This window comes from Aegilops tauschii, chromosome 2 (genome assembly GCF_002575655.3).
Source record: "Aegilops tauschii subsp. strangulata cultivar AL8/78 chromosome 2, Aet v6.0, whole genome shotgun sequence".
NCBI lineage: Eukaryota > Viridiplantae > Streptophyta > Magnoliopsida > Poales > Poaceae > Aegilops > Aegilops tauschii.
Genome location: NC_053036.3, coordinates 156,832,279 through 156,851,819, shown reverse-complemented (window position 1 = coordinate 156,851,819; position 19,541 = coordinate 156,832,279). Strand labels below are relative to the sequence as shown.

The window sequence follows — 19,541 nt, the reverse complement described above, 5'->3', positions numbered from 1 at the left end:
CACAAATGATGTGAAATACTGTAAGACATGGGATGCAGCTAACCTTGACGGCAAACAACAGCATCGGCCGTTATGACCCTGCGTAAGTACATGGACAAGCATGTTAAGTACAACAGGGTTAGCATCCACCAAAAATAGCAAATGGGGCAGCATCTCTAGTATATCTTCATTGCGGAGAGTAGCATGGTAGCAAATGGACAGATTAAAAAATGGATACAACTGTTAATTGCAACAGGCTTAACAACATCCTAAGGGTGTGTTTGTTTGGGCTTTTTTCAGTGGCTTCTGTGGCTTCTACTCACTAGAAGCTGGAGCCCAAACAAACACCCAAAATTTGGGCTAGCTCCACGGAGCCCAAAACCGGAGCCCGTCCAGAAAAACGCTCATAAGCTGCAGCCCGAATTTCGGGCTTCTTCCAGCCGGAGCTGGCTCCAAATCACCAAAAGACACTTGTGCCCCCCACTAAATATCATTATACGCACGAATTGCTACTGCCCGGTATGTTTATTTTCTTCTCCTCCCACATGTCGCAGACGAACAGACAATCCCCACTCGCCCGCTAGGGTTCCTCGGTCCTTCCCCGCCGCCACATCCGCCCCAACGCCGGCCACCGGCGAGTCAGGCCAACGCCGGCCGGCGAACCGGAGAAGAAGCTTATGTATCTCCGTTCCCGGAGCGCAGGGACTCCGCCTCCATCCGCAAGAACGGCTGCGAGCGCCCTCCCCATCTCCAGATCGCCGCCACCCGCCCCAACGCCAGCCACCGGCTACTCAGGCCAAACACCGGACCGACGCATCGACGTCCAGGTAGCTCATGCGCCTCTCTCTCCGTACATACGTGATCTGGTTAGCTCTCAATGTGTGTGCTGTGAGGTGTGTGTGTGTGTGCCATGGCTCTGTGTGATGTATGCTGTGGAGTCAACTGTTTGACTGCTTGATTTGGTACTAGCTAGCTTAGTGCTAATAGCTATGGGTATCTACATGAATGGCTAATTTGACTACTTGCATTTAGTACTAGCGGACTACAAGTGTGTCTTCTGTTTATTTAAATTGCAAATTTGACTACTCAATTTGGTACTATTAACTGCTAGAGTATTCTCTGTTTATATAAATTACGATACAAGCGAATTTGACTACTCTCATTTGATATAAGTGAACTGCTAGTGTGTGCGTGCTATGGCTAATTTGACTGCTCACATTTGGTACTTGTGAACTAGTTGAATCAGTACAAGAAGATTGTACTACTGAACTGCGAGTTTGTCATTTGAGAATTAATACTTGGATGTATAGATGGAAGGACTGCTAGTGAGTTCTCTATTTTTACAAATTGCAAATTTGAATGCTTGATTTGGTACGTGGGCCTGCTACTGTTACTTCCATTTCCAAACTCATACTTGGCTGTATAGATGGAAGAACCCAAAGTAAAAGCTCGGTGGGATCGAGAGGCCACCAGAATTTTCTGTGAGTGTGCCGCTGCACAAGTACGGCTTGGAAATAGGCCAACCAAGGCTTTAACTCCTGCTGGATATAAGGGTTTAATTGCAGCCTTCAACGCACAGACCGGAAGAAACTATGTACAGAAGCAATTCAAGAATCGTTGGGATGATATGAAGGCTATATACTCTGCATGGGTATTTTACAAAAACAAAGCTACTGGGCTTGGATGGGATGATGTGAAGCAAACTATTACAGCAGACGATGATCAGTGGGCTTCATTGATTGCGGTTAGTTGATTTCATACGTGAATATCTACTACTGTCACGCTATATTATGCCACTAACAAGTGTTACCTTGTTATTTTGTTCTTGCAGATTCACAAGCCAATTAAAGCTTTTCGCCATGGACCTCCAGATAGCTTGAATGAGCTAGCAATCATGTTTGAAAAGGCTAACGTTGATGGAATCTCATCTGTCATGCCTGGAGTGGATAATGAAGAGGTGGAAGAAACTGAAACTGAGGAAGATATACATAAGTTGTATGAAGAAGAGAATGAGACTCAAGATCCCAGCCCTGTTCAACCAAGCCCAGCACAACCAAAGCGCAAGCGTCCAAAAAGTGCAATTCCTTGTAGTCCATCCAAGTTCAAGAAAAATAATGTGCCAAAGGACTTCAAGAGGTTTGTTGATCATGTCATGCAGGAAGATTGTGCGGGCCAAACTAGTAAGACCGCTGACAATGATGATATTCTTGCCATCATGGAAGAGGTTGCCAAGTGTGGAGCCTCCGAGACTAGTGATGAGTACTATATGGCTACAAAGTTATTTGCTAAACCATCAAACCGCAACTTCTTTTATGCAATGAAGACAAATGAAGGGAGACTCAATTGGCTCAAGAGACAGTTTGATGATAGAAAGAAGTAGCTTCTGTCATGTATCTTTACTTATTTTCATGCTTTTGAACAATTTGAAACATGTGTTTGCTTGATGTACCATGTTGAATTATGTATTTGGTACGTAAATTGAGCACTGTTGAAACATGTTCTGTATGGATTAAACGATGGTTTGTGGTACTGAAGGACGGTCAGTGTCTCATGTAATATATAATTAATACCATATGTTATGACAAGTTAAAAAATATTGTCATGTGCTAGAATATGTGAAAACTAGTATGATCCTAGTTCAAATATGTGAAAATTGGCGGTCTACGACCAAAACAATTCAAATTGGGCCATTTACTGTTAAAACAGTGTAATCAGCACTTAAACCCAATCTACAGAAGAATAAAGGGCGTTATGGTCATTTCAGCATGTTTCAGCATTAGCCGCAGCTGCCACAGCACAACTACCAAACGGCTGCACTTCAGCTCCAACCTTCCAGCTGCAGCTAGCAGCTACAGCCGCTCCTTCCAGCTGGAGCCGGTGCAGCTGCAGCCGAAGAAGCTGCAGCCCAAAAAACACACCCTAAGTCATGTTTTGTAAGTTTGTAGCCATTGAAATGCAACTGTTTAAAAATGGATTCAATTGTTAATTGCCACAGGCTTAATAGACATTGAAACCGGTATTGATAAAAATGCAATTGGCATAGTTAAACATCACAAGGCAGGTGCTGCCAGAGTAGAGAATAGCCTAGATGTCTATAAAAAGGTAGGGATAGTAGCAAAAACGTGTTAGACATGTTTACTAGAACATGCTTAATACATCGACCGTACAGAACACATCCATTAATTGCAACCGGTATTGGTAAGATTGAACTGGTGAGTACATACTTGGTAAGTCCTGAGAGGTAGTTGCTGGGGCACTTCATCTTGGCCAGAGCTCGCCCGAAGTCAGCGACGGCGGAGGCGAGCTGTTCCTCCGGGTCGAAGCGTGGATCAGTGCCACTGACATGTGTAGCTACAAGCAACCAGTAAATGGGGAGAAGTTAAACTGCAATTGCACAAATTATGTGAAATACTGTAAGACATGGGATGCAGCTCACCTCGACAGCAAACAAAAGCATCGGCCGTTATGACCCTGCGTAAGTACATGGACATGCATGTTAAGTGCAACAAGGTTAGCATCCACTAAAAATAGCAAATGGGCAGCATCTCTAGTGATATCCCGAGTCATGTATTGTAAGTTTGTTGCTGGTATTAGTGAAATTGATCTGGACATGGTAATATTTGAACATCACATAGTGTGTAGTACTGAAATAAACAAGGCACGAACATGCTTAATACATCAACCGTACAAATCATAGCCGTTGCAAGTGGTATTGGTAAGATTTAGCTGGTCAGATCTTACCTGTCAAGTCCTGGGGGGTAGTCACTGGGGGACTTCATCTGGGCCAGAGCCAGAGCCTGCACCATGTCGGCGGCGGAGGCGAGGTGTTCCTCTCGGTCAACACACACAGCGGCCATCGTGCCATGGACCGCCATCAGCTCCTGGTAGGGGGGATTTGGAGTCATGAGGATGTTTTGCAGGCGCCATTTAAGCAATCAGGCCGGGGACGTGATAGAGATCAGTGGGTTACCTGACTGGATCCGAGCAGAACGTAGATGTGGTTGAAGCTATGGTTGTGGCAGCGGTGGTTTGAGATGCCGGTAGGGGGAGGCGCGAAGGAGGGGGGATACTAAGGGGAAGGGGATGTGGTTGGAGGAATAAATTCTGAAATCGTGCGCCTAATGAAAATTTCGGTGCGAAATTTGAAACTTGGGCGGGGGAAACACACAACAAAGACGAAGCGTGTAAAATACTCGTGTGTGAGAAAAAAGAAAGTTGGCAGATCCCGTCTCCAAAAAATGTACACGTGTACTTGATTTTTTCGGTCAATGGCACGCCTGGTTTATTAGGAAATATCGCACATGTAACTGACTTATGGGTCATTAACGCAAAAAATGCAGACGGGTACGGCATAGAAACCATGTGTTTTGTGATCTTCTAATGATTAACGCAAAAAAACGCACACGGGCACACATGCTAATCAACGCTCAAAGCCCTCAAAGGATGCTCTTACCGACATTGTACGTTAATACTACAAACTTAAAGTACTACTGGTAATTTGCTCTAATACTACAAACTTAAACTACTTCTCACATGCTGCCATCAGGGCATGCTGGCCAGACGCCGGCGTTCTCCTTCCCGGCCTTGTAGGCGGCAACCCACCGTGCTTCGATCTCCGCCAAGCTCTCCTCACCATGGCGTGCGGCCTCTTTTTTCTTGCGGCGGCGGGACTCCCTTTTCTTGACTGCTTTCTGCCTTTTCCGCTCCTTCTGTGCGGCTTTGGCCGCCTCTAGATCCACCACCCATTCGGCCATGGCAGCCTCAAAGTCCGCCCATGTAACTATCTGGCCGCCGCCGGCAATGAACTCGGCGCGGTGAGATGCCATCGCTTCCTTACCATGTGCGCGGTCGCGGGCGGCGAGGACCGCGGCGTGACGGGATGCCATCGCTTCCTTACCAGTTACTGTGCGCCCCGGTGCCATGGACGACGCCTGGAGAGAGCTCTGGGATGGAGGGGCCGGGCAGCCTCACAGTGCGGTGGTATTCAAGAGCTCAACCACAAACGACAACAGAAATTTGGCTTCCCTTACAATTTTGCTCGTTCATTATCGCACACGGTTCATCTCCGTCGCTTCCAAAAACAGTGTGCGCTGAGCCTATTGTGTGTTGCGTTATGATTGGCCGGAACCCCAACCACGCGGATCACACGTGTGCACCGTTGGATGCGCCGCGATCGAGCGGCAATCCACGTCCCTCACATCACACCCGTGCACCTGTAGCTGGATTGAATTTATATGCGCTAAATGCCTAGAAAATGCACATAATTCCCTAAATATGGTAAATGAGCCCGGAAAAATGCCAAATTTGGACACGGTGATTTGCAAGGTGTATGTTCGTCGTAGAAAAAAACTCCAGGGCAAAGAACGAAGAAAATTTGGATTCCCCTTCAATCTTGAGGATTTCCCTTTCGAAAGCATGGAACTTCCTCGGTGATGGTTCGATTTATGAAGGGCGTGCATGACAACATAAGCCAAACCTTCTCAAATTTTTACCAAGGCATGGTGAGGTCATACCATGGCACCATGCCAGGCGTCATGTTTTTTAAGCATTTATTTCATTTTTTATAGTTGAAAACCCAACAAACAGACATTTATGGTTGACTATTGCCACACATTTCATCGAAATATCTGTCCATTCCTTGTAAAAGGCATGAGAATTTACTAAATGGCACGAGCATGGTTTTCTACACCGTTCTTGTGGACCCTTTCATGCATCGATTGTTTGAACTTGAATTATGCGCATTAATGCCTAGGAAATGCACATAATCCCCTAAATATGGCAAATGAACCCAGAAAAGTGCCAAATTTGAACACGGTGATTTGCAGGTTGTATGTTCATCGTAGAAAAGAACTCGTGGACAAAGGAAATTTGGACCCCCCCTTCAATCTTGGTGATTTCCCCCTTGAAACCATGAAACTTCCTCGGTGATGGTTCGATTTATGAAAGGCACGCATCATGACATAAGGAAAACATTCTCCAATTTTTACCAGGGCACGGTGAGGCCATACCATGGCACCAAGCCACGCTTCATGTTTTCCAACCATGTGTTTCATTTTTGTATAGTTGTTAACCGAGTAAACGACGCATTTATGGTTGACTATTGCCACACATTTCCTTGAAATATCTGCCTATTCCTTGTAAAAGGCATGAGAATGTGCTAAATAACACGGGCATGGTTTTCCAGACCATTCTTGTGCACCTTTTCATGCACCGATTGTTCGAATTTGAATTATGTCCATTATTGCCTAGAAAATGCACATAATCCCCGATATGTTGATTTGAACACGTTGCATTTGAGGCGGTATGTTGATCGTTTGAAAAAAACCGAATGACAAACTAGGACGAAAATTAGTATTCCCCGTCAATCTTAGGGATTTTCCCTCGAAAGCATGGAACTTCCTCGGTGATGGTTCGATTTATGAAGGGCGTGCATGACGACATAAGCCAAACCTTCTCAAATTTTTACCAGGGCATGGTGAGGTCATACCATGGCACCATGCCAGGCGTCATGTTTTTTAAGCATTTATTACATTTTTTCTATAGTTGAAAACCCAACAAGCAAACATTTGTGGTTGACTATTGCCACACATTTCATCGAAATATCTGTCCATTCCATGTAAAAGGCATGAGAATTTACTAAATGGCACGAGCTTGGTTTTCTAGGCTGTTCTTGTGGACCCTTTCATGCATCGATTGTTTGAACTTGAATTATGCGCATTAATGCCTAGGAAATGCACATAATCCCCTAAATATGGTAAATGAACCCGGAAAAGTGCCAAATTTGAACACGGTGATTTGCAGGTTGTATGCTCATCATAGAAAAAACTCGTGGATAAAGGACAAAGGAAATTTGGATCCCCCTTCAATCTTGGTGAATTCCCCCTCGAAACCATGAAACTTCCTCGGATGATGGTTCATTTTATGAAAGGCGCACATCACGACATAAGGAAAACATTCTCCAATTTTTACCCAGGGCATGGTGAGGCCATACCATGGCACCACACCAGGCGTCATGTTTTCCAACCATGTGTTTCACTTTTTGTATAGCACGAGCATGGTTTTCCAGACCGTTCTTGTGCACCTTTTCATGCACTGATTGTTCAAATTTGAATTATGTGCATAATTAATGCCTAGAAAATGAACACAATCCCCTAAATATGGTAAATGAGTTCGGAAAAATGTCAAATTTGAACACGTTTCATTTGAGGCGGTATGTTGATCATTGGAAAAAAACTGAAAGACAAACTAGGACGGAAATTTGGATTCCCCTTCAATCTTGGTGATTTCCCTCTCGAAAGCATTGAACTTCCTTGGTGATGGTTCGATTTATGAAGGGCGTGCATGACGACATAAATCAAAACTTCTCAGCTTTTAACCAGGGCACGGTGAGGCCATACCATGGCACCATGCCAACCGTCATGTTTTTCAAGCACATATTTCATTGTTCTGTAGTTGATAACCCAGTAAATGACGCGTTTGTGGTTGACTCCATTGAAATATCTGCCCATTCCTTGTAAAAGGCTTGAGAAATTACTAAATACCACGAGTATGGTTTTTCTAGACCGTTCTTGTGCACCCTTTCATGCACCAATTGTTTGAATTTGAATTACATGCATTAATGCCTACAAAATGCACATAATCCCCTAAATATTGTAAATGAACCCGGAAAAGTGTCAAATTTAAACACGGTGATTAGCAGGGTTTATGTTCATCGTAGAAAAAAACTCATGGATGAAAGACAATGGAAATTTGAATTCCCATTCAATCTTGGTGATTTACTATCGCACACGGTTCATCTCCACCGCCTCTGCGAACCGTGTGTGTTCACTCACACATGCAAAAGGAAAACAAAACCCTCGCCCACTTCATCCCTACTCACTCGCCGCGGACTCCTCCTCAACTCTGCACCCTAAGCTCGACGGCTGTTGGCGGCGGCCGTAGGTCGCGCTCCAAACGACACCGGATTTCGCCTCCACTCCTTTCCGCCGCCTATCTGCACCGACATTCTAGACTCTGATCGACTGGGGTTTTCTGCGGTATTGGGCCAGGGATTCTTATCATGGAGAAGGCAATCAACTTAATTAGCAAAATATTCACTCATCTCTTATCGCAGTCCGTCCGTCGCTGTTAATCAACCGGTGGAAATCAACGTGGAATCATTTTTGTTCTAGCTGATTCGTGGGTGTTCATTCATGTGTGCACAGAGCAAGCACAAATCGGGCAACTGTGGTCATGGCCAGTCAGAAACGAAGTTCTATCTCACCATTCCGGATGACTTCAAGGAGCGCTCTGTATGTTCAATCTCAACCTACCACGGTCGGCATGGCCTAAATTTGTGAACATATACCGTCTGTTGCTACATTATCTATATATTTGCATCATATCTTTGTTACATTATCTATTGTTAATTCTATATTTTTGTACTTTGCTTGCATCTATATATGGATATGTTCTATCAGTTACTCCCATATTTGCATCTTGCTCGGTTATTTCAATATATCTAATTTATGATCTTAATTTTCATTTCAAGCAGTACATCCCTTGCTTTGCAAGAACAGGAGTAGAAGGAAATCTTGGACTTTACTTTGCTGATGACTCCCAGGATGTCATATTGACAACGCAACATGGGTTTACAATGACGGTTAGCGTAAAACTTGATAAAGATGGTCACTCCTATTTTAATGCGGACCTTTGGAGAAAAATGTCTAAGTGTTATGAACTGAAAGCTGGAAAGAAAATTCTAGTGCGTGCACCACAGCCTGGTCTAATTAACACGGATGTTTACTTCCCCAACGTCATCAGCCGATCAAAGTCTGATCGAGGTTAGTGTCCTTTCAACTTTCTCCATGCTATCATATTACTATTTAAGCAACCAATTGATCACTATTTAAGCAACCAATTGTGATATCATATTCTGACTCCGTTCCTAGGCAGTAACAAATTCTGTTTACCAATTTACGCGCACTATATATTCTTCTGCCATGTTCTGAATAAATAATACCTTTCCACCTTTTAAGTGGGATATGTTGGATGCATAGTGAACGATATGTATGTTACTAAGCGTACCAAATTTCACTGGAAGGACTTCAAGCATGTCATAAAATTTGTTGATAATCTGACAAAGATAGCATAGCATATGAACGCTGGGTTTTGGATGGGATTAATTAGACCTATGGTGCACACACTGAACAAGACCAATTGTGTGCACAAAGCGCTGGTAAAAAGTCTTATTTTAATGTTGATGCTCATAAACTATATATATCTTCAACGATATGTTACAATTGTTTTTTATTCTACATGTCAACAGAAATTGCCCCTGTAGCCATTCCTGGATCGATTTCCCGGCGTGGTCGAATTACACTTGTGCCTGCTAATAACGCCAAAGTGATTGCAAGGTACTGCATTTCCCGCAAAAATGGAACCATTCAAATTAACAAGTTCTCGCTTCTCGTGGCAATGCATCCATATTGGAAAATTGGAGACACTGTTCTACTCCTGCTCTACCAAGGCACAGGAGGGCTCTTCCTTTTCATCGACGAGATGCCGAGTCACCGTGATCAAGCTGCTTCCAGTGGATAGTTGTGGTTGTTGGCCCTCAGCCTCTTAAAATGTGCTAGCTATTACTATATATGTTAAGTATGTAGATATGGACCATATGGTTGTTGGCCCTTAGCCTCTTAAAATGTGATAGTTGTTACTATGTTAAGTATGTAGATATGGACCATATGGTTGTCAAAACCGTGTTACGAAGATCCTCCTTTTGTCGAATAGTGTAACCACTATATATATGTTACTCAAATGCCGTTACCCAAGTTCATAATTTTTCATGGAAAGTATAAGTATCATACATAGTTCATTTGAGTTTAAGCGTGTGCCCGATGTCCAGAAGGCATTTGCATATTAACTGTCCATATTGCAAATTCACACGCATGTTCACATAAGGAAACGTATGTGTAACATACTAATCATCGCACACGAGTACTCGTAGACGCATCGTGTGCGACACTCCTAGCCACCGCAAGCAACTAGTTTGCATTTTTCAAAGTTTTTTGTACACACAGAATCACACACGAAGTAACTGTATTGAACGTCTGTGTTGTAATTTCTCATACAAACAGTTCATCCGAGTCGGCTGTTTGCCACGTATCACACACATCTTGTTTACACGACTCGTTTGTGTTCTTTTGGCTCATCGCAAACAGTTCATCCATGTGAACTGTATGCTGCATATCACACACATCTTGTTAAGTTGAACCGTTTCTGTTGTGTTCCCTAATCGAAAACAGTTCGTCTGAGTTAACCGTATGACGTATATCGCACACACATTGATATGGCTGCTCGTTTATATTGTTCTACCTCATCGCAAACAGTTTGAATGGATTAACCGTGTGTCCCGCATCGCACACACATTGTTATGGCTGCCCATTTCTGTTGTTCTACCTCATCGCAGACAATTTGAATAGATTAATCGTATGCCCTTCATCGCACATGCTACTAAAACCTGAACCGTGTTTGATGCATACATCATCGCAAATGTTTTGCACCTTTTTTGACGGTTTTTTACACCACCGTTTGCGATTATTGCATCGCACACAGTTTCGGCAAAGGGTCTCTGATCGTAGTGTCGCGTTAGCAGTCTCCTGCAATAGTGCTTCTATGGTCATACAACCAATGTGAATGGCTTGTTCAATCTCGATAATACACATCATAAGAAGCCTTGCAAGCAAAGTGACTAATGATTTAGTTACAGGATGATGTATTAAAGAGCGAGTAAAGAGACTTGCCGGCAACGAGATTGAACTAGGTAGAAGATACTGACGATCGAATCTCGGGCAAGTAACATACCGATGGACAAAGGGAATTACATATGTTGTCATAACGGTTCGACCGATAAAGATCTTCGTAGAATAGGTAGGAGCCAATATGGGCATCCAGGTTCCGCTATTGGTTATTTATCGAAGAGGTGTCTCGGTCATGTCTACAAAGTTCTCGAACCCGTAGGGTCCGCACGCTTAACGTTCGTTGACGATATAGTGTTATATGAGTTATATGATTTGGTGACCGAATGCTGTTAGGAGTCCCATATGAGATCAAGGACATGACGAGGAGTCTCGAAATAGTCGAGAGGTAAAGATTGATATATAGGACGATGGTATTCGGACACCGAAAGGGTTTCAGGATGCACCGGGTAGCCATCGGGTCACCGGAAGGGGTTCCGGACACCCCCGATAGGTGATATGGGCTTAATGGGCCAAGGGAGGGACAGACCAGCCCACAGGGGGCTGGTGCGCCCCTCTCCCTGGCCGGCCAGCCCTAGGGAAGGAAAGGGGGAGGGCCAGCCCCTCCTGCCTTTCCCTCTCATGGGAGGAAGGAAACGGGGGGGGGGGCACCCTCCCGTGCCTTTCCCCCGCACCTATATAAGGCAGGGGGCGCGGCTTGGGAGAGACCCCAAGTAGGATTCCTCCTACTTGGGTGCCCCCTTGGCCGCTCCTCCCACCCTCCCACCTATATATATGTGGGAGGGGCGCCTAGCACACAACAGACAATTGCCTAGCCGTGTGTGCGCTGCCCCCCCTGTACCGTTTACACCCCCGATCATATTTTGTAGTGCTTAGGCGAAGCTCTGCGGAGATCACTTCACCATCACCGTCACCACTCCGTCATGCTACCGGAACTTATATACTACCTCGCCGTCTTGCTGGATCAAGAAGGTGGAGGATGTCATCGAGCTGAACGTGTGCTGAAAGCGGAGGTGTCGCACGTTCGGTGCTCGATCGGTTGGAACGTGAAGAAGTTTGACTACATCAACCGCATTGTAAAACGCTTCCGCTTACGGTCTACGAGGGCACATAGACACACTCTCCCCCTCTCGTTGCTATGCGTCTCCTTGATAGATCTTGCATGTGCGTAGAATTTTTTTTGTTTTCCATGCAACGTTTCCCAATAGTGGCATCCGAGCCAGGTCTATGCGTAGATGATATGCACGAGTAGAACACAAAGAGTTGTGGGCGGTGATAGTCATACTGCTTACCACAAACGTATTATTTTGATTCGGCGTTATTGTGGGATGAAGCGGCCCGGACCAACCTTACATGTCCACACACATGAGACCGCTTCCACCGACAGACATGCAACTAGTTTTGCATAAAGTTGGCTGACGGGTGTCTGTTTCTCCTAATTTAGTTGAATCGAATTTGACTATGACCGGTCCTTGAAGAAAAGCAAACTTGATGAAACACCGTTGTGGTTTTGCCTTAGGTAAGAATGGTTCTTGCTAGAAGCCCGTAGCATCCACGTAAAACTTGCAACAACAAAGTAGAGGACGTCTAACTTGTTTTTGCAGGGCAGTTGTGATGTGATATGGTCAAGACATGATGTAATATACGTTATTGTATGAGATGATCATGTTTTGTAAATTATAGGCAACCGGTAGGAGCGTTATGGTTGTCTCTTTAATGCATAAAATGCAAGCGCCATGTAATTGCTTTACTTTATCGCTATGCGTTAGCAATAGTTGGCGAGATGACCACGACACAACGATGGACATCAAGGTGTCGAGCTGGTGACGATGGAGATCATGACGATGCTTTGGAGATGGAGATCAAAAGCACAAGATGATACTTGCCATATCATGTCGCATATTTTGATTCCATGTGATGTTTATTCTTTATGCATCTTATTTTGCTTAGAACGGTGATAGCATTATAAGATGACCCCTTCACTAAATTTCAAGATAAAAGTGTTCTCCCCGAGTATGCTCCGTTTCCAAAGTTCATCGTTTGAAGCACCTTGTGATGATAGGGTGTGATAGACTCTACGTTCGCATAAAAATGGGTGTAAGACAGTTTTGCGCATGCAGAATACTTGGGTTAAACTTGACGAGCCTAGCATGTACAGACATGGTCTCGGAACACTGGTGATGATCGGACATGGGTTAGTTGATTTGGATCACGTATCACTTAGATAACTTGAGGGATGCTTATTTAAGTGGGAGTTCATTAGTAATTTGATCAATTGAACTTAAATTTACCATGAACTTAGTCCTGATAGTATTTGCAAATTATGTTGTAGATCAATAGCTCGCGTTGTAGCTCCCCTATTTTTGATATGACCCTAGAGAAAACTAAGTTGAAAGATGCTAGTAGCAATGATGCGGACTGGGTCCGTGATCTGTGGATTATCCTCATTGCTGTATAGAAGAATTATGTCCTTGATGCACCGCTAGGTGACAGACCTATTGCAGGAGCAGATGCAGACGTTATGAACGTTTGGCAAGCTCGATATGATGACTACTTGATAGTTTAGTGTGCCATGCTGTACGGCCTATAACCGGGACTTCAAAAATGTTTTGAACGCCACGGAGCATATGAGATGTTCCAAGAGCTGAAATTGGTATTTCAGACTCATGCCCGTGTCGGGAGGTATGAGACATCTGACAAGTACTTTGCCTACAAGATGGAGGAGAATAGCTCAGCTAGTGAGCATGTGCTCAGAATGTCTGGGTACTACAATCGCTTGAATCAAGTGGGAGTTAATCCTCCACATAATATAGTAATGACAAAGTTCTCTAGTCACTATCACCAAGCTACTATAACTTTGTGATAAACTATAATATGCAAGGGATGACGAAAATGATTCCCGAGCTCTTCGCGATGCTGAAATCGGCGAAGGTAGAAATCAAGAAAGAGCATCAAGTGTTGATGGTTAACAAGACCACTAGTTTCTAGAAAAAGGGCAAGGGAAAGAAAGGGAACTTCAAGAAGAACGGCAAGCAAGTTGCCGCTCCCGTGAAGAAGCCCAAAGTTAGACCTAAGCCTGAAACTGAGTGCGTCTACTACAAAGGGAATGGTTACTAGAAGCGGAACTTCCCCAAATACTTGGCGGATAAGAAGGATGGCAAAGTGAACAAAAGTATATTTGATATACATGTTATTGATGTGTACCTTACTAGTATTCATAGTAGCCCCTCGGTATTTGATACTTGTTAAGTTGCTAAGATGAGTAACTCGAAACAGGAGTTGCGGAATAAACATAGACTAGCTAAGGGCGAGGTAACATTGTGTGTTGGAAGTGTTTCCAAGATTGATATGATCATCATCGTACACTCCCTCTACCTTCGGGATTAGTGTTGAGCCTAAATAAATGTTATTTGGTGTTTGCGTTAAGCATGAACATGATTAGATCATGTTTATTGCAATACGGTTATTCATTTAAGTCAGAGAATAATTGTTGTTCTGTTTACATGAATAAAACCTTCTATGGTCATACAACCAATGTGAATGGCTTCTTCAATCTCGATCATAATGATACACATATTCATAGTATTGATGCCAAAAGATGCAAAGTTGATAATGATAATGCAACATACTTGTGGCACTGCCGTTTAGGTCATATTGGTGTAAAGCGCATGAAGAAACTCCATGCGGATGGACTTTTGGAATCACTTGATTATGAATCATTTGATACTTGCGAACCAAGCCTTATGGGCAAGATGACAAACTCCGTTCTCTAAAACAATGGAGTGAGCAAATGACTTATTGGAAATAATACATACCGATGTATGCAGTCTGATGAGTCACTACTGCAGGTTGCTGCTAACGCGACACTACAATCAGAGACCCTTCGACGAAACTGTGTGCGATGCATTAATTGCAAACGGTGGTGTAAAAAACCCATCAGAAAAGGTGCGAAACGTTTGTGATGGAGGATGCATCAAACACGGTTCAGATTTTAGTTGCGTGTGCGATGTAGGGCATACGGTTCAGTTCAATTAACTGTTTGCGATGAGGAGGAACAAAAGAAATGGGCAGCCAGATGAAGGTGTGTGCGATATACAGCAACATACGTGAACTGTTTGTGATTAGGCAACACAAAAGAAATGGTCAGCCAGATCAAGGTGTGTGCGATATACGGCATGCGGTTCACTCGGATGAACTGTTTGTGTTGAGACAAGAGAACATAAACGGTTCAATATAACAAGATGTGTGTGATACACGGCAAACAAGTCTGTAATCAGAAATGTGTGCGAAGACCGATAATAACACAGACGGTTGCTACTAATAAGACGTGTGTGTTGTGCGATGGGATTGCACACAGAACAACAACATTATACACACACTTATAAGGACATGGTTGCATAACCAAATTAAACATCTACTTGCATAGGTGGCTACTACAACCATGGCATTTGCACACACCAAAGTAAACTATTACATGCATAATTACATAGGTGGCTACTACACATGACATTTCCACACACCAATAAAGTAAACTATATATTACATGCATGATTAACTAGCATAAACGATCATCTGATCATCATCTACTTCTTGTGACGCTTGCTCTGCTTGTTGCTCGATCCGGGCTCGTTGATTTGGGTAACGAGGAACTTCCTCATGTCAACGATCCGCCTGTGCATCTCGTAGCATGTGTACACGCTCTTGGCCGTGAACTTAAGGTGAGGTTAAGCCAGTTGCCGCATCCAGGCCCTATGCTAGGAAACGGGACATGTTCTCTGGGCATCCTGCTTCATCTTTTCGTAGTAGGGGTCGATGATGGCCGAGGCTAGTTTGACCAGGGAGTCCTTCTTCGTGCTGCCCCAGACCCTGTAGTGGTCACGGATTTCGACAAGGTTCTTGCAGGCCAAGCCCGTAACACTGAGCGCATTTACATCGTCTTTGGTTTCCACCATGGCGAACTTGTAGTCGGTGCTGTTGACAAACTTGTTGAAACGGTCGCAAGGCTCTGTGGCCATGCAGTAGTGGTAGATGAGGATATGATGGCGCACGCACAACTGGGCAACGACAACCTTCTGATCTATGTCGGGACGACCGGCGGTGTACTGGAGGTCGATGCCGACCACCTTGTACTTGTCTCGAGCAAGCAACTGCTCAACGTTGTTGATGTAGTCCTCCACCACGGCCGGGTCGATGGTGTACACCACCGAGAGATCCGTCTCCCTCGCGTGGGTCTCCACTCTATGCTCGCCGAACTCCATTGGAGCACCGCTAGACATCCCCTCTCTATGTGTCATCGTGGGTGTGCTTGTTGTGTTGTGGGGCACGATCGAAAGGTTGAAGAGACTAAGGTTATAATGGCCGCGGGAATTAAAGGGGAAAGCTGGACGGCCAGGAATATCGGCAGGCCCTGATGGCAGTTCTAATTTGCAGCGCATAACTCCATCATGCCGCACGTAACTGCATCGCATGGCAATGCGCGCGGCGCAACCGCATGCTTATGGGGCCCCCGACATGATCGTGCGCACGCCCAACCGCTGGCAGAGCGCACACGGAGGGACGCGAGCAGAGCGCTCTGCGGTCACCTCAACGGCGAGCAACCATATATATATATGCATATAGGAGTTGAACACACAAGGAAAAGGTGTCCACAAGCCCAGCGCGCCGACGGACGCAAGCAGAGCACGCCGACGGACGCGAGCAGAGCGTGTCGCGGCGCCTAACGGCGAGCAGAGCTTGCCGAGGGACGCGAGCAGAGGCCGGCACCATGATAGGTGGCAAATAAGACGAACTGCGCGAGCGATGTCGGAGACATCAAGCACGAATCAGATTAGAGTTGCGTGTGCGATACGTGGCATACAGTTGATCCATCCGAGCTGTTTGTGATGGAATAAGCCGTATGTGTTGCGGGCAAACGCTTGCTGGTATATAACCTTAAATTTAACCAAAAAAGTGTTAATGCATGTTACAAAAATTGTATAGCTAGAAACTATGTTCAAATACGACTCCAATGATATAATCTTTGGCGACATGCATTCGTATTTTATTAATTAAATCCTACTTATAAACCAAGACGGGGGTATAGTAGGTAATTAAATTGCAAAAGTTTTCTGTATTAACCGTATGTGTACGTGTCCTTTCGTCCTCCTCTCGCACGTCTTGTCACCCCGCTGCCGTAGACGTCTTACAGCGCAAGCTTGCGCAGCACGCGGGGGCGTTCTTTTGGCCAAACCGTGGCTCAAAGTGGCACCAATGAATCGTCGGTGAGCCCGTTCCACGCAACCTCGCAGGTTCCCGCACAAGCTTCCCGCCCGACTCGGTGAAATCCCCCAAAATCCCAATGCTTACCGGCCTGCTATATAAACCCTCACGGCCGGCGAGTCCTGTGTCGCATTTTCCCCTCCCTCCCTGTAGCTTTTCTGCTTCTCCCACAATCGCCAATGGCACCGGTCCATCGTCGTCGCTCAGCCACTCCGCCGTCATCAGAGGACAGCTCCAGCTGGGAGGCTACACTGCGGAGGTGGCGCAGTCCCCGACGTAGTGTAGTGCGCGTGGCGTCCCTGTTGGGTGTGCGCGGAACACCCACCACACGCTCCGCCGGCGCTGCCCGTCGGCAGTTGTTGGCGGCCGCCGTTGCCACCACGCCATCGTTGAAAGCTAGGGCCATCTCTTGCTCTGCCGCCGCGGCCCGAAGGCGGCAGGTGGCCGTCGTGGCCGCCACCCCACCGCCGGCCACTGTGGCCATCACCCGATCCGCCACCGCGGCCCGAAGGCGGGAGGTGGTGGTTGTGGCCGCCACCCCATCATCGGCCGCCGTGGCCGCCAGCCCATCGTCGACCGCCGGGATCATCACCCGCTCCGCCACCGCCGCCCGAAGGAGGGAGGCGGAGGTGGAGGCCCGCACGTGCGTCAGCGACCTTGCGTGCTACATCGAGTTCCTACGGGAGGAGGAGAAGCGCCTCGTCGAGCATGCAAAGAGCCTTACCGCAGCCGCGGCTGCAGCACACGCCGACGCAGAGGCGAGGAATCAGGAGATCTATGAGCAGTCCAGCCGCTTCCAGAGGGATCATCTGGAGCGGCAGTAGGCGTTCGAGCTGGCGAGCGTCGCTGAACGTGCAGCAGTGGCAGGCACCGTATTGCATTTGGCCAGCTCGTCGGTAGGCTACTCCTCCTCCTCCTCTGCCTCTTACTGAGCGCGCTCGGCAGAGGAGAGGCTGCCGAAAGTAGCACAAACCCCCTCCGTAGTAGTAGTATTTAGGGGCTATTTTGTTTAGTTCATCTGACTATAGATGTGTGGTGGAACTGTACAACGTACTTAAAATTAGCTAGCATATATAGTTGAACTAGGTATTTCAGTACGTGGTTGGCAACAATTGGGGAAAAGTTTGGTTGGTTCAGCTATCAAGTTGAACTGTTTGTATAAATTAAGAACGACTGCTTAATCTATGAATGAAATCTATGCTTAATTACTGAATTTTAGTTGCAAAAATTAGATAGTGCTAGTGATTTTTAGCTGCATATTTTGGCAAATCATAGTGTTACAAGGATTGACAAATGGCAATGTTACTAGATCAACAAATGTCAATCTTTCCAGTTTGACAAATGGCAACATACCCAATATGACAGATGAAAATCTTACCAAATTGTTTGTACGTGGTTGCACACGGGTCATCCAAAACAACCGTTTGTGTTGAAGGGATGCACAAATCCTGCGCTGCGAATTTTCCCTCGACTTAAGGGGGAAGACCATAGCTCTCACTTTGCATACGGGTGTTCTATCTTAAACGTTTGCGATCAAGAGCTGCAGAAATCCTGCTCGGCACATTTTATCTTGGCTTCCTGGGGAAGCTGTCGGTTTGCATACATGTGTTCTAACTAAAACGTTTGCGATCAAGAGCTGCACAAATCCTGCTAGGCACATTTTCCCTTGGCTTCCTAGGGAAGTTGTCGGTTTTGCATACGGGTGTTCTAACTAAAACATTTGCGATGAGTGTTTTATATCTAAAAACGAATTAAACTACGGCTGGGGCGCCATTAATGGAGAGGATGCGAGCAAGGAGGGCGGCCATGGAAGTCAAAGGGCTCGCTTTCCAGTGAGCCTGCGTGGCGTACAGCTCGCACGCTTGCCGGTGAGCCTCCGCATTGGAGTACAACTCGCACGCCTCACGCTTAGTCAAGCACTCAAGCACCTGTCCGCACGACACCTCCAAGCCATGAAAAGAGTGAGGCGTGGCGTCACGTGAATGGTTAACAGAACGCACACAATTTATATGCACTTGAGCATGTGCATGTAGTTCAAATTTGAATTATGCACATAAAATGCCAAGAAAACCCAATTAATGTATGAAAATGTCCAAACGAACCCCGAAAAATTCCAAAATTAAACAAAACACTCATGTTGTTCTATGTTGACACTAGAATTTTTTTGAAAACAATAAGAGGCAATGGATATCGTTTCGTCCCCGAAGGTGGCACGTTCCCTACCGAAACCACCACGCTTGTTGTGAGAAGCTCTGGTTTGTGAGACGCTTATACCCAAACCTGCCCCAAATGGGACAATTTTTTTACCATGGCAAGCTGATGCCGCACCATGATAGCATGCAAAGTTTCATGAATTTCAAATGTGTTTTGAATTTACTAGAATTTAAAAACTAGGTATCTCAATGTTTGGGGCCAAGTGACGGTGGCAGGGTGTTTGAAATTCATTCCCATTTCTTGCATGTGACCTACGCATGCAACCAAGGACACAAATTTGATTTTTCAACCAGTTTATATGCACTGGAGCATGTGCATGTAGTTTAAATTTTAATTATGGACCCGAAATGC

The 19,541-nt window shown here is 45.5% G+C and overlaps 1 protein-coding gene across 1 annotated transcript; it reads left to right on the top strand.

Moving 5' to 3' along the window:
- Nucleotides 1–1,405: 1,405 nt before the first annotated feature.
- On the top strand, nucleotides 1,406–2,421 carry LOC109747460 (uncharacterized). The gene is made up of 2 exons (XM_020306510.2): nucleotides 1,406–1,723; nucleotides 1,811–2,421. The coding sequence occupies exons 1-2, from the start codon at nucleotides 1,406–1,408 to the stop codon at nucleotides 2,357–2,359; spliced, it is 867 nt and encodes a 288-aa protein (XP_020162099.1). The 3' UTR covers nucleotides 2,360–2,421.
- The last annotated feature ends 17,120 nt before the right edge of the window (nucleotides 2,422–19,541 follow it).